Source organism: Mobula birostris, chromosome 22 (assembly GCF_030028105.1).
Source record: "Mobula birostris isolate sMobBir1 chromosome 22, sMobBir1.hap1, whole genome shotgun sequence".
Lineage (NCBI taxonomy): Eukaryota > Metazoa > Chordata > Chondrichthyes > Myliobatiformes > Myliobatidae > Mobula > Mobula birostris.
In genome coordinates, this window is record NC_092391.1 from 16,958,986 (window position 1) to 16,974,760 (window position 15,775).

General features: G+C 39.7%; 1 protein-coding gene across 3 annotated transcripts in view; it reads left to right on the plus strand.

Annotated features, from left to right (window-relative positions):
• LOC140186194 (transforming growth factor beta receptor type 3-like) overlaps nt 1–15,775 on the plus strand; it is a 148,031-nt gene that overhangs the window by 83,654 nt on the left and 48,602 nt on the right. For all 3 annotated transcript variants that reach the window (XM_072240152.1, XM_072240149.1, XM_072240150.1), the window contains exon 4: nt 106–219. In XM_072240152.1, the coding sequence (XP_072096253.1) occupies nt 106–219 (114 nt within the window). The remainder of the gene's footprint in view (nt 1–105; nt 220–15,775) is intronic.

The following is a 15,775-nucleotide window of genomic DNA, read 5'->3' on the forward strand; positions in this document are numbered from 1 at the left end:
TTATTTTCATAAAGCCATGTAGGAAAGTAGTTCTTTTTATACTTGAATGTACAATTTATTAAATCTTGTGCACACAAGCTAACTTTCTATTATTTGTCTTTCCAGATTATGTTGAATGTGCAACCCATTAATGTCAACAAGACAATGGTCCTTATTCTTTACAGCAATCATTATTTATTTTGGAATTTGAGTTCTATCAATACGCCATTGATAGTTCATGTAAGTATTGTACAGTTATTCATATGTATGGAGAGTTATTTACTATAATTACAGGAATTCAGGCCTGTAAAGAAAGCATTTTTATAATATTTGTGTACAGTGAATTTCTGTAAATTGGGACACATCAGGATCAGTAGATTTTGGCCCAGTTAAGTAGCTGCCCCAATTAGCCAAAGTTTCATGGAAATAGTTTAAAAGGTATAAAAAAGACAAACTACCATTTAACTGAGTAACAAATTATGTATTTAAAGGAAATACAGAATGAACTAGAACACTATCAATACTACTGCGGTACTATAAACCTGCTGGACTCATTTGATTAACTATAAATGCCACGGCTGCCTTTCAAATGAACAAAATCAGCACAAACACCTAGTGTAGATAATGGACTTCCTTCGTACAATGCTATTAATGATTGCATCCTCCAAATTTTAATTTTCATTGCAACATTCAAGATAATTGTCAATACCTTCAAATTCTTCGCAGTTTCTAACTTGCTGAAGTAGCAAAATCATTTCATTTTAATTCCCAGCAATTTCTGGTACCTTCAAGCCTGAATGCTTAAAACTGCAGTGAGCAAAATAGTTCTGAATTGTCTTACTGCTTATTTCTCACCAGCTATAAGTAACTAAAATTGCTTTTTGAGCACAAGCACACACAATTGCTGTTATTTAATAACTGTTCTGAGAACAGTGCAGTTTCTAACAGCCAGACAAGTGCACGGGTCTGACACTAGTTAGAAACTGTTCGGCAACAGTTCCTGCCCCAATTAAGTGGCACGGTGTACTAAAATAAGTGAAGGGAATCCTGGATATTTTGTCGCTTAGTGTTTGTTCTTTAAGAGTTGTCTTAAATAAGCGACTGCCCCAATTAACTGATGGTCTAATTAACTGGATTCCACTGTATTTCTACTTTCTCAGAATAGTTTAATTACTAGATTAATTTAAGTACTAATATTTCTGTAACTAATCCCTTGCTTTCAGATTTTTGATGTGTACGCACTTTCAGTTTTATGAGACACTTCCTCATTGCTTAGTCAGTTTCTGTGCCAGCAGACTATTATTGTGCACAGTATTAGTCAAAATGCTATGTCAATAAATAATTTGAAACTGCAAAACAGAGTTTTGAATGTCAACAATCCATAGCAAATATTCAGAACTGGTTAGAAATTATGAGTAGAAAAAACGGGTTAGAAGTTTCCTCCATCTCTTGGTGATGAAGCATTTATAATATTATTTGCATTATAATCTCTCGCTCTCACGCTCGCATGCTATGATGTATGATGATTAGAAAAGATTTATTTTTTGCACTTAATATTTGTAATAGAATAAATCTAGAAATCAACTCCTTAAACCTCAAAATTAGTGAGGATTGATAAACAAACTTGTGTGCTTGATCTATTTAAAGCCAACTCTGATTATGTGGCAAGCAAGAGATATCACACCTGATGGAAATCTTAAACAACATGCACAAAATGTTGGAGAAACTCAACAAGTCAGGCAGCATCTATGGAGGGAAATAAATAATCAATGTTTAGGGCTGTGGCTCTTCAAAGGGACTGGAAAGGAAGGGGTCAGAAGCTAGATTATGAAGGTGATAGCTAAGACTAGGTGAGAGGGAAGATGGATGGATGGGGGGGTGTTGAAGTTGGAAGGGGATAAGTAAAGGGCAAAAGAAGGAGCAATCTAATGGGGGGAGTAAAGGGGAGGAGGGTAACCAGAGGGAAATGATGAGCAAGTGAGGAGAAGGGAAGAGGTGAGAGGGTAACCCGAAAGAGGAATGAAAAAGGGAGGGGGAGGAGTAATTACTGGAAGTTAGATAAATTGATGTTCACGCCATCAAGATGGAGGCTACACAGGTGTTGTTCATCCAACCTGAGTTTGGCTTTCCCATTCCTATACAAATATATCTGTCCATTGCCTCTTCTACTGCCATAATGAAGCCAAGCCTGTTAAAGTTCCTTCGATTAACTTGGATTTCAAATTCCAGCAGAATAGGTAATGTGTAAAGGATTGTTAAAGAATGATTTTTAATTGCACCTTGTTTTATATTTGAACCTTAACAATTTTTTATGATTGTAAATAATATAAAAGTAAGCATTTAGTTTCTACTTCAATTAATGGCTTTGTTCTTTAGGGAGACCCAAGAGATAGGCCTAGAAACTTAATCATTAATGGAAGCATACCCAGAGGCACTTCACAAAGCAGAACTTCCCGGTGGCCAAACATTTTATTTCCGATTCCCATTCCTGTTCCAACATGTCAGTCCGTGGCCCCCTTTTGTGCCAAGATGAGGCCACTGTCAGGGTGGAAGAGCAATGCCTTATATTCCATCTTGGTAACCTCCAAACTGATAACATGAATATCAATTTCTCCTACCAGTTTAAAAAAACTTCCCTTTCTTCCCCCCCCCCCCCTTCTATTCCCTACTCTGGCTTCTTACCTCTTCTCACCTGCCTATCACTGCCTCCTGGACCCCTCCTCCTTCCCTTTTTCCTATCATCCTATCTGCTATCCTATCAGATTCCTTCCCCTCCAGCCCTTTATCTTTCCTACCCACCTGGCTTCACTTATCACTCTCTTGCTATCCTCCTTCCCCTTCACCTACCTTCTTATTCTGGTGTCTTCTCGCTTCCTTTGCAGGCCTGAAATGTCGACGGTATTTATTTCCATTGATGCTGCCTGACTTGCTGAGTTCCTCCAGCATTTTGTATGAGTTCTGAATTTTTTTCTCCCCAAGATAAACTAATGTGAATAAAATGAGCTTGAAAGTACATTTTAAGAATAAGCCACATAAATTTCTGATATATCTTAAGTACAAATAAAATATTATGTGTGCTTCCAGCTTCTTAATTTAGCTCACCAATGTAAACTTGTGGCTGTCTAGCTAAAATGGTGACCAGTTGTGTTGTAAATGTAAACTGGTTTTCTAACAGCCATATTTCTTAATGATTAAATTTGATCTTGTATTAACCATGCATGTTGGAGGAAAAAGGTTGCTCATTTATATGTGTGGTGCAGCCTTCTCAACATTGGTGATACCCTATGTAGGTTGGGGGTCTGTTTCATTAAACACCTTTGCTCCAACTGCCATAAAAAGAAGGTTTTTCTAGAGGCCATCTGTTTTACTTCAACTTCCCATTCCCAAATGTTGGTCCACTGCCATGATGAGTCAACTCTCAGGTTGGAGGTTCAAAAGTTCCAACACAATATTTTCTGCTGATGGCATCATACCAGATATAAAAGATAGCGCCATTGTTTTTTTTTCAGCACAGGGTAAGAATTACTGTGTGATGTCTGCAGTCAATGGCATTTTGTACTGTGACGTCTGAAATCATTGAAAAGCCATGTGCACACTCAAGCTGTTCCTTTCTTAGCTCTAATAAGGAAGAATTCATGTAAACCCTCTCAGTCGTGCAATATCCTTTAGCAGTCCCTGTTTGGAGACTGCATTTGTGGCTTAGCTTCATGGAGAATTTTGATGAGGATATTGGAGTATAATGTCTCATACATTCCTCCTTGCTGAGATTAAGGAAGGATACTTGCACCCTAAGATTTTTAGATGGACATAGCCTCCTGCTGAGAGATCACTTTTTCATTTATTCCACTCTGCAACTCTTTCTTTCATTTTACCTTGTATTCCATGGGCAATGTCTGTAATGCACCCATGTGTGTCTGCAACTGTTATTTTTTTGTAGAAACTTTGGGTTAGAATCTGCCACATCCTAACATGAAGCAACTCATATATATATATATATATATATATATATATATATACACACACACACACACACACACACGCATCCTTTTAAGATCTGATTGTGGACTTCAGGACGGGTAAGACGAAGGAACACATACTAATCCTCATAGAGGGATCAGAAGTGGAGAGAGTGAGCAGCTTCAAGTTCCTGGGTGTCAATATCTCTGAGGATCTTACCTGGTCCCAACATATTGATGTAGTCATAAAGAAGGCAAGACAGCTGCTATACTTTATTAGGAGTTTGAAGCAATTTGGCATGTCAACAAATACACTCAAAAACTTCTATAGTTGTACTGTGGAGAGCATTCTGACAGGCTGCATCACTGTCTGGTATGGATGGGCTACTGCACAGGACTGAAAGAAGCTGAAGAAGGTTGTAAATCTAGTCAGCTCCATCTTGGGCACTAGCCTGCAAAGTACTCAGGACATCTCTAGGGAGCGGTGTCTCAGAAAGGCAGCATCCATTATTAAGGACCTCCAGCACCCAGGGCATGCCCTTTTCCCACTGTTACCATCAGGTAAGAGATACAGAAGCGGGAAGGCATACACTCAGCGATTCAGGAACACCTTCTTCCCCTTTACCATCCGATTCCTAAATGGACTTTGAAGCTTTGGACACTACCTCACTTTTTTAATATACAGTATTTCTGTTTTTGCACATTTTTAATAATCTATTCAATATACGTAATTGATTTACTTTGTTTATTATCATGTTTTACTTTATTTATTATTTTTTGTCTCTCTGCTAGATTATGTATTGCATTGAAATGCTGCTGCTAAGTTAACAAATTTCACATCACATGCTGGTGATAATAAACCTGATTCTGATAATTCTGGAAAACTAGTAATTAAACAAAACTCTTCAGAGTGTGTCTTTTTTTCTGTTTCCGCTATTACTGTTACATTGTTCTCACATTTTATTTTGCTGTTGGCAGTAACAGACATATTGGAATCTTCTTACTTAAAAGTGACTTTTAAAAATTTTTATATGGACTATTGTATGGGAAAGAGTCCGGAGAACAAAATGGCAATGTCCTTTTGATATTTCTTTCACTATTTCTTTACTCGGGGTTTGAAGCACAATGGCTTTTTCTAACCTCTTGTGGTAGATGTTTAATGGAACAGAATATTGAAGGTGAAAATTGATAGATATTTGGCACCAGGTGAAATAAGGAATAGTGAAAAAGGGCAGGAAATATAATATCATTTGCAGATAACACAAGAAGCTATTCAATTCACTGTATTTGTGTTGGTTCTTTGAAAGAGAGGTGCTTGCACTATTAAAATCTTTGTCTGTGGTGGGAGTGGGTGAACAATTTCTGCCTTTTCCCAGCTATCATTTTCTTTATTGCAAGGAGACTTTGAGATATCCTTATGTTTTCCAATGTTCACTTGATAATCTCTTCCTGGTCAGAGTTTGGAATGAAGTTTCTATTTTGGTAATCTGGAATTCAACAGGCAAACGATGTTTGCCCAATACAGCCAACTTAGTATAATTAGGTCTTAAATGGTGGGGCTCTTGACCCAGAAGAGGACAACAATGTTGGATTGCTTATCTTTCCAATGGATTTAGAGGATTTTACAGAGAAATGATATCTCTCCTATTTCATGTGGAGTAAGCTATGTAGGTCTCAGAGGCCCATATCAACACAAAAATCCCTCCTGCTTGATATATCATAAGCTCACGGTGTTGATCTTTAAATGTTCTAGAGCTTGTGCTGGAAATTAAAAATGAAAATGAATTTCATCATTGATTCTATCTTGGCACTGGATCCTGAGATATGAAATGGCCCAAGTTTTCAGGGTCTAGTCACAAAAAATGGAGAACAAATTCCATAGATTCACCACCTTTTGGCTAAAGAAATCCCACTTCATCTCCATTCTAAATGGATATCCCTCTACTCTGAGAATGTGCCGTCTGGTCCTAGACTCCCTCACCATAGGAAACATCCTCTTCACGGCCACTCTATCTAGGCCTTTCAACATGCGATAGATTTTAATGAGATCCCTCCTCATTTTTCTAAATTCTTCTAAATTACAATGAGTAAAGGCCCAGAGCCATCAATTACTCCTTAATACTTCTGTGACCCCTTTCCAATGTCAGCACATTTCTTTTTAAATAAGGGGCCCAGAACTGCTCACATTACTCCAAGTGTGAGTTCTCACCATTGCCATATAAAGCCTTAGCATTATATCCTTGCTTTCATATTCTAGTCCTTTCAGAATGAATGCTAACATTACATTTGCCTTCCTCACCACTGACACAACCTGCAAATTAACCTTTAGAGAATCTAGCACCAGGACTCACAAGTCCTGTTGCACCTTGGATTTTCTCTCCATTTAGAAAATGGTCTAAAAGCAAGATTTTCCCTTAAGGAAACCATGCTGACTTTTGCCTATTTTATTATGTATCTCCAAGTACCAACATCCTTAACAATCAACTCCAATATCTTCCCAACCACTGAGATCAGGCTAACTGACCTATAATTTCCTTTCTTCTGCCTCCCTCCCTTTTTGAAGAGTGGACAGACTTTTGCAATTTTCCAGGCCTCCAGAACCATGCCAGAGTGTATTGATTCTTGAAAGATCAGTACTAATGCTTCCACAATCTCTTCTGTTACTTCTTTCAGAACCCCAAGGTGTAGTCTATCTGGTCCAAGTGGCTTATCTACCTTCAGACCTTTCAGCACTTTCTCCCTAAGAATAGCAACTGCACTCACTTCTGCACCCTCACACTTTCAAACTTCCCTAGTAACAGCAACTGCACTCACTGTTGCACCCTGACACTCTCGAACTTCCGGCATATTTTGAGTCTTCCACTGTGAACACTAATGCAAATTACTTATGAAGTTCATCTGCCATTTTCTTGTTCTCATTACTACTACTTCAGCATCATTTTTCAGCAGTCTAATATCTACTCTTGCCTCTCTTTTACTTTTTATATATTTGAAAAACTTAATATTGTCTTTGATATCAATGGCTAGCTTACCTTCATATTTCATCTTCCAACCCCCCCACCCCCTCACCTCCCCCCATGGCTTTTAGTTGTCTTCTGTTGGTTTTTAAAAGTTTCCCTATAGTCTATTTTCCTACTAATTTTTGCTTTATTATTTGTCTTCTCTTTGTTTTTATATAGGCTTTGATTTCCCTTGTCAGCTAAAGTTGCCTTTAGAATACTACTACTTCTTTGGGATGCATTTGTCCTGCACCTTCCAAACTGCTCCCAGAAACTCCAGCCATTGTTGCTCTGCCGTCATCCCTGCTAGTGTCCCCTTCCAATCAATTTTGGCCAGCTCATCTCTCATGGCTTTGGAATTTCCCATACTGATACATCTGACTTTAGCTTCTCCCTCTCAAATTGCAGAGTGAATTCTATCTGAAGGGTTCCTTTACCTTAGCTCCCTAATCAAATCTGGTTCATTGCACAACACCCAATCCAGAATAGCTGATCCCCTAATGGGCTCAGTCACAAGCAGCTTTAAAAAGCCATCTTGCAGGCATTCTACAAATTCTTCCTCTTGATATCCAGCATCACCATGATTTTCCCCATTACCTACATATTGAAATCCCCCATGACTATCGTAACATTGCCCTGTTGACATGTATTTTCTATCTTCCATTGTAATTTGTAGCCCACATCATGACTGCTGTTCGGAGGCCTGAATATAACTCTCATCAGGATCTTTTTACCTTTGCTGTTTCTTAACTCTACCCACAAGGATCCTATATCTTCTGATCCTATCATCGTCGTGGCTATCCCTTGAGGTCGAGGATGATGGTCTTCGTTCTGTTGATCTACTTATGGGCTCTCAAGTGGCTTATGAGTCCAAACTTGGCTTTGAAAGTTCTTCCGCATTCAGGACAGGTAGTTCCAGATGGCAGATCGGGCTTTGGTTGTTGCTGCCTCTCTTCCCATTTTTTTCTCTTTTCTTCTAATTCTGCACATCTGTTGGCTTCGAAAGTTGCTGTTCCTTCTTGGATGATGGCTTGCCAGAGTTTCCTGTCCTTGGCATTGGTTTCTCAATTGTTGATGTCGATGTTACATTTCTTCGTGTTGGCTTTTAAGACGTCTTTGAATCTCTTTTGTTGTCCGCCTCTTTTACGTTTGCCTTCCTTAAGCTGAGAGTAGAAGATTTGTTTCGGCAGATGTTCGTCTTTCATCCGAACAACATGACCGCTCCATCTTAGTTGGTTCTTGATGACGTAGGCTTCAATGCTTGTTGCTTTTGCTTCATTTAGCACGCTGACGTTGGTTCTTCTATCTTCCCAGCTGATATTTAAGATGTTTCGAAGACAGTGTTGATGGAACTTTTCAATTGCCTTCAGATGTCGTCGGTATATTGTCCAGGTTTCTGATGCATACAGGAGCATTGGGATTACCACTGCTTTGTACACTAACATTTTGGTGTCTGCTCGGATGTTACGATCATGAAAGAATCTTGTTCGGAGATGTCCAAAAGCTGTTCCAGCGCATTTAAGACGATGTTGGATCTCGTCATTAAGGTTGACATTGGAGGAGAGGTGACTTCCAAGATACAGAAAGTGGTCCACGTATTCCAGGGTTGTTTCGCCAAGTTGAATTGATGGTTCTTTCCGATTTGTCTCAGTTGGTGACGGTTGATAGATGATCTGAGTCTTCTTGGAATTGACGGTAAGTCCAAGTTTCATGTATGCATGGTTAAAGGCAGTCAGAATCTGTTGTAGGTGGTTTTCTGAAAGAGCTGCAACACTGTTGTCATCTGCGTATTGGAACTCGATGAGGGAACTCGAGGATATCTTCATTTTGGGCTTGAGACGGGCAAGATTGAAAAGTCTGCCATCTGTTCTGTAGACAATTTCGATTCCTGTGGGTAGGTTGTCCTTGATAATGTGGATGATTGTCGCAATGAAGATGGTGAACAAAGTTGGGGCAAACATGCATCCCTGTTTTACTCCTGATCTAACTTGAAAAGGCTCACATTTACTGTTGCTGACCATGACTGTGGCAAGCATGCCATCATGGAGGAGTCTCAGAATTCGAATGTACTTTTCAGGACATCCCATAGGAGTTCCCTTGATACCGATTCAAAGGCTTTGGTGAGGTTGATGAACGCCATGTACAAAGGTTGAAGTTGTTCACGACATTTTTCTTGTAGTTGTCGCATTGTGAAGATCATATCGATTGCTCCATGTGATGGTCTAAAACCGGTTTGTGTCTCTGGAAGGATCTTCTCAGCTAAAGACTTGAGCTGATTGTTTATGATGCGGGTGAGGATCTTTCCTGCTGTTGCTAACAGGAAAATTCCACGATAGTTTCCGCATTCAGATCGATCGCCTTTCCTTTTGTAGATGGTAATGATTGCTGAGTCTCTAAAGTCTGCTGGTATGTCTTCATTTATCCAGGTCTTGATGAGAAGTTGATGCAGTTGATAATGAAGCGGGTTACCTCCAATTTTGTAGACCTCGGCTGGTATTCCATCGAGTCCAGCGGCCTTGTTGTTTTTCAAGGTTTTGATGGCTTCCTTGACTTCTTCAAGTGTTGGTTTTTTGCTTAGGGAGTCATCAACAGGCTGTTTTGGAATGTTGTTAATCACATTCCTGTCAAATGAGACAGTTTGATTTAGAAGATCTTCAAAGTGCTCCCTCCATCTAGAATTGATGTTAGCATTGCTGTTCAGGATGGTTGAACCATCTTTGCTTTTGAGAGGGGCTTGACCGTGAGTGGATGGGCCAAAAATAGCTTTAGTTGCATTGAAAAAGCCTCGAGTGTCGTTGGTGTCTGCTAGTTGTTAGATTTCCTGAGCTTTCATCCTCCACCATTGGTTTTTCAGGTTTCGAGTGCTCTTCTGGACTGCAGCCTTGCATTCCTGATAGCGTTTCTTTTTGGTAGCCGATTGTTGGTCATTTTGTAAGGTAATGAAAGCTTTTCTCTTTTCATTGATGAGTTGTTGGAGTAGTTTGTTGTTATCATCGAACCAATCCTGATGTCTTTTTCATCTTGAACCCAATTGTTTCCTTGCAGGAGGTGATGATAGCATTCTTCAATTGATTCCAGTGTCCTTCTACAGATGGTGGGATTTGTTAGGCAGTTGTTCTTGAAGATTTTGTTGGAACTTCTATACATGGCTGATGTCTTGAAGGATGTCAACATTAAATTTCTTAACAGTGTTCTGATTTTGGTGTTGCCTTTTGGGCTGAATCTTCATTCTCATGGTGGACGAGATGAATCCTTTCTAAGGATTTAATTTCATATTTTTACCAACAGAACCATGCCACCCTGTCTGCCTACCTGCATGTTCTTTCGATACCATGTGTATCCTTGGATGTTAAGCTTTGAACTATAATCTTCTTTCAGCCACAACTCAGTGATGCTCACAATATTATGTCTTCCAGTCTCTAACTGAGCTACAAGATCACCTACCTTGTTCTGTATACTGCGTGCATTCAAATATAACTCCTTCAGTCCTGTATCCGTATCCCTTTTTGATGTCTCCCTCCCTTTACACTGTAATTCATCCCACTGACTGCAATTTTGCCCTATCATTTACCTCCCTGCACACTGCCTCTGCTTGTAAACCAATGACCATATACCTCACTACACACTGCCTCTGCTTGTAAACCAATGACCATATCTCTCTGCCAAATTAGTTTAAGCTTTCCCAAACAGCTCTAGCAAACATGCCTGCGATGACATGGGTCCCTCTCAGGTGTGTAACCCTTCACTTTTTTACAGGTCATATCTTCTCCAGAAGAGATCCCCATGATCCAAAAATTTGAAACCCTACCCCCTGCACCAGTTTCTCAGCCACACATTAATCTGCCAAATCATCCTATTCTTGCCCTCACTGGCACATGGCATTAGCAGCAATCCAGACATTGCTACCTTGGAGGTCCTGCTTTTCAGCCTTCTACCTAGCTCTCCAAATTCGCTCTTCAGGAACCTCCTCACTTTTCCTACCTATATCTTTTGTGTCAATATGTGCCAAGACTTCTGGCTGCTCACCCCCCCCCCCCCCCTTTTAGAATATCTTGGACCCGATCTGTGATATCCCTGACCCTGTCACCTGGAAGGCAACATACCATCATGGTGTCCTAATCACGTCCACAGAATCTTGTGTCTACTTCTCTATAACTATGGAATCCCCTATCATTACTGCAGTCCCCTTCTCCCCCTTTCCTTTCTGAGCTACAAATCCAGACTCAGTGCCAGAGACCCAGTTGCTGCAGCTCCCTGCCCAGCAAGCTGTCCCCTTTCAACAGTATCTAAACAATATACTTATTATTGAAGGGAATGGCCACAGGGGTATGCTGCACTGGCTGCCTATTCCTCTTCACTTTCCTGACAGTTACTCATTCATCTGCCTCCTGCAACTTAGGGGTGACTACCTCCCTATAGCTCCTATCAATCATCTCCTCAGTTACCCGCGTGAGCTGAAGGTGATCAAGCTGCAGCTCTGGTTCATTTATAAGTTCTCTGAGGAGCTAGAGTCTGGTGGACCTGGTGTAGATGTGCTTATCCGGAAGGCTGGAGGTCTCCAAGATTTCCCACATCTCACACAAAGAACACAGTGCAGCCCCTGGAGCCACTCTCACTGTTCTAACTCTGCACTAACAGATGAAGAAAGAAAAAGAAACAACTCACCAGATACTTAACTTGCCCAAGCCTTTTCTCACCAAATGAGCCTGTCCTTTCCAACAATGGCTGCTCCACTTGTCCTTGCCCTTGCTAGATGGTGTATGTGCCATCTTAATCTAAGACTGAGAGATGAACTGTATATGGATAGAAGATAATGTCATCACTGTTGCATTAGCAACTTTTCACTGGCCACTGTAGAACATGTGCATATCTGATATTCCTTAATCACTATAGACTTCCAAAATGTTAGCGTTATAGAACCTTGGAAGCAATTTGGCATTGGACGAGACAGAAGGAATGAAAGAAACCAGCTTGCAGTCTGAGCAAGGAGGGCTGTGTAATTTGTATGTGTATACAAATAAGAGAGTACACAGGAGGTTGGGGTAGAGTGGCAGTGTGATGCAAAGAGAGAATGCATAGGCTGGTGCAAAAAAATTGTATACCAGATTATCTAGTTCTGCTATGGTCAGGTCTAGACAGCCTGGAACTAGGCCACACTAAGCAGACCTCAAGTTGAAACTCCTCTTTCCAATGGGTTGTTGAAGTTGTATCTTAATCAGACATGTTAAATAGAAAATCGGTGGGTGGGCTCCAAATAAACTTTGCTGCATCATATATGATACCAATTTGTGATCTCTATGTTCACTTTCCTTTGAGTACAGACCAGCTGGTGCATTGGATGCCCGGACCATTCACATTGAAGTTTTCAGTATGTTTTCATTAAGTTCAATACACTCTAGTTATTGCAATGTGAATGCTTAAACTCTGTTTTTCAATTAATGTAGCGTTTTTTAAAAAAGAGGAAAACAGCAAGATAGTTTGGGATCTGTGACTACAGTTCTATTAGTTTTAAGTTAGTTATGGAAAAGGACAGATCAGGTCCGCGACTTAGATTTCTAAATTGGGCAGAGCAAATTTTGTCAGTATTATAGAGGAACTTGCAGTTGTTGATTGGAGTCAGTTGTGGACAAAGGGACACTTGGCAAGTGGGAGGTTTTTTTTTTAAACTAAGATATCAAAAATTCAAAATGAAGTCAGGGTGATAGTTGTAGTCCATATATACTTCATTAAGGCCTTTGATAAGGTTCCACATAGCAGACTGCTATAGAAAGTTACATTGCATAAAATCCAGGGAGAGCTAGCAAATTGGATACAGAATTGCTTGAAGATAGTAAGCAGCGGTTGATGTTAGAAGGTTTGCTTTTGGACTGGAAGCCCATGACTAATGGTGTTCCCCAAGGGTTGGTGCTAGGCCCATTGATATGTGCCATCAGTATCAGTGACTTAGATGAGAATGTATAAGGCATAGTTTTTGGACTGTTTGCAGATGACACTGAAATAAGTATTGTTGATCAAGAACATGATTATTAGGATTTACAGTTGGATTTTTTTCAGTTGGTTAAGTGGGGTGAGGAATGGCCACTTTGGAGGAGATCTTTGTGGGGTGTTGCATTTTGGGAAGACAAATGAGGGTAAGATTTTCACCATAAACTTTAGGACCCTGGGGAATGTTGTAGAACAGATGGACCTAGATGCTCAAGTTCATGATTTCTTGAAAGTGGCATTGCAGGTAGGCAGGGTGGTGAAAAGTGATTTTGGTGCACTGGCCTTCATCAGTCAGGCATTGACTCTAGAAGTTAGGATGTTATGTTGCAATTATACAGGATGTTGGTGAAGCTGCATTTGAAATACCGTGTTCACTTTTGGTCACCCTGCTATATGAAAGATGCCATTGTGGAAAGAGTGCAGAAGAGGTTATTAAGAATGTTGCTAGGACCTAGGAGACTGAGTTATGGAGAGAGGTTGAGAAGTTCGGACTTTTTTCTTCAGAACATAGGAGAATGAGGGATAATCTTATTAGGGGGCACAGACAGGGTGAATGCAACAGTCATTTTCCCAGGTTTGGGGAATCAAGAACAAAATGGCTTAAGTTAAGATGAGAGGAGAGAAATTTAATTAAGGCAACATTTTTCATTCAGAGAAATGAGCTGCCAAAGGAAGTGGTTGCAGCAGATACACAAACAATATTTAAAAAATACTTGGGCAGGTACAAGGATAGGAGGGGTTTAGAGGGATATTTGCAGGAAAAAGGAATAGCTTAGATGGGACTCACAGTCAGTCTGGACCAGTTGGGTCAAGGTGCACATATTCAATGACTATTTATTTAGCGATATATCGCAGAGTAGGCCCTTCCAGCCCTTCAAGCCACACTATCCCAGCAACCCCACAACCCCAAAAAACTCTAACCTAACAATGGGACAATTTTACAATGACCAATTATCCTCCCGATATGTCTTTGGACTATGGTAGGAAACCGGAGAACCCAAAGAAAACACATGCATTCCACAGGGAGGATATATAGAGCCTTCTTACAGAACAACGCTGAAATTGAACTCTGAACTCCAGAATGCCCCTAGTTGTAATACAATTGAGCTATAAAGAATTTCAAAGCCTAATCCTCTTCACACAATGAGAAACCTTGATTTTATTCCATTTGTATTTGCCAATGATAACCTCATAATTTTTTCTAAAACTACATGACCATGAATAATATACAGTGTAACTTTTGAAATCTATTAAAGTGACAATATCTTATTCATTACCTTGCATATTTTAAAAGCAAGAATTGATGCATTAAACTGAATATAGTGCTTAAAATAGAAAATAGACTTGCAACTATTTTTGTTTATATTATTTGAAACATATTGACATTATATTTGGAAAATGGTGTCAATGCAGACAACATCTTCAGCAGTTGACTGTCAGAAGAAGTTACCTTATTACCCTTTTTGGCGTGGCCTCAAATTATTAAGAGGTCCTTTAAATGCTTAGATTGTGAGCTGCTGACGCACAAAAGTTTAAAAAGGTCTTGCTTCCTGTTCTGTTGAAAGGAAGTTTTGGAAGAAGTTTGGCTCCAAACTGTTCAGCTGAAACTCTTGAGTTCTATTATGAAAATAAACACATTTTGTTGAATTGTTTCCAGCAATAAATTGTCTGCTGGTGATTAAAGGGCATTCTTTTTGTATGTATTTGTATTAAGTAATGTATACTAATGAATATCATTTTAAGGGTCAGCTTTCACTATCTGCTTTATGTTATTAGTTAAACATCTCTAATTCCTTTTGGGAGAGAGAAATAAATTGTTACTGTACATTTTAAATTATGAAGTTGTCATTCTAGCTTTAAAAGAAATTAACTTGGAAATTCCAGTACTGGATGAGCTTCATGGGTGTTGGAGAGGATTGCTAAAAACGTCTTGATTGTAGAGCCCCGTTGCAAATTTCAAAAGATCACTTTGCCCTGACCTCCCCTGTGGCACCACGAGTAATCACTGGTGAGAGAGGTACAGTACATAGGATAAGGATTGGGCCTGGTACCAGGTTGTCAAAGAAGATGAATGGCAATGGTAAGTGGGTCTCCCCATCAAGAGTTGGAGGTTGGTAACTGGAGGGGAAACAATCACCAAAGGCTGTGGCGTGTTGGATTATCCAGTTTAGGGGCCTTTGGAGGGAGGGGTGAGATGAGGATCATCGGTTTTGGACCTGGGCTGAACAAAATGTCTGGAGAGAAGGAAACAGTTGAAAAAGAGTGCTGGAGGATTGGGATATCAGATATTGGAGCATTGGGAAGGATCAGAAGAAGGGGACCTTCAAAAGAGAGTGAGAGAAGGGGATGACAAGAGCTATCTTGATGGCATTCTATTAAATGAAAATTCTGCTGAACTGAAAATGACCTATTTATTCTTGCTCGGTTAACTAATTGTCCATCTAAACTTAATTAATTACCTTGAATGCCATGATATTGGTATGTGACCTTTTTATTAGCATTTTCAAAATTTAGATAACTACCTTTTGCAACTCTGCTGGTCAAAATTTGCCAAACATTACTTCCCATCTAATGCTAGAATATTTCATAACTGAAAATAGTGGAAACAGTCATGATGATAGAAAATTGTTCTTTGATAGCACCACTTCTATATTGTTTTGCTTCTGCCTTTGCTTGAGTGGAACATTTTTGTATTGTCATGTGTCGGAGCGAGCTCAGATCTGCAAATATTAATGTCATATTGACGTCTTTGTGAGGTGTTGCATTTTGGGAAGGTAAATGAGCATAGGATTTTCACCATGAACTTTAGGACCCTGGGGAATATTGTAGAACAGATGGACCTAGATGCTTAAGTTC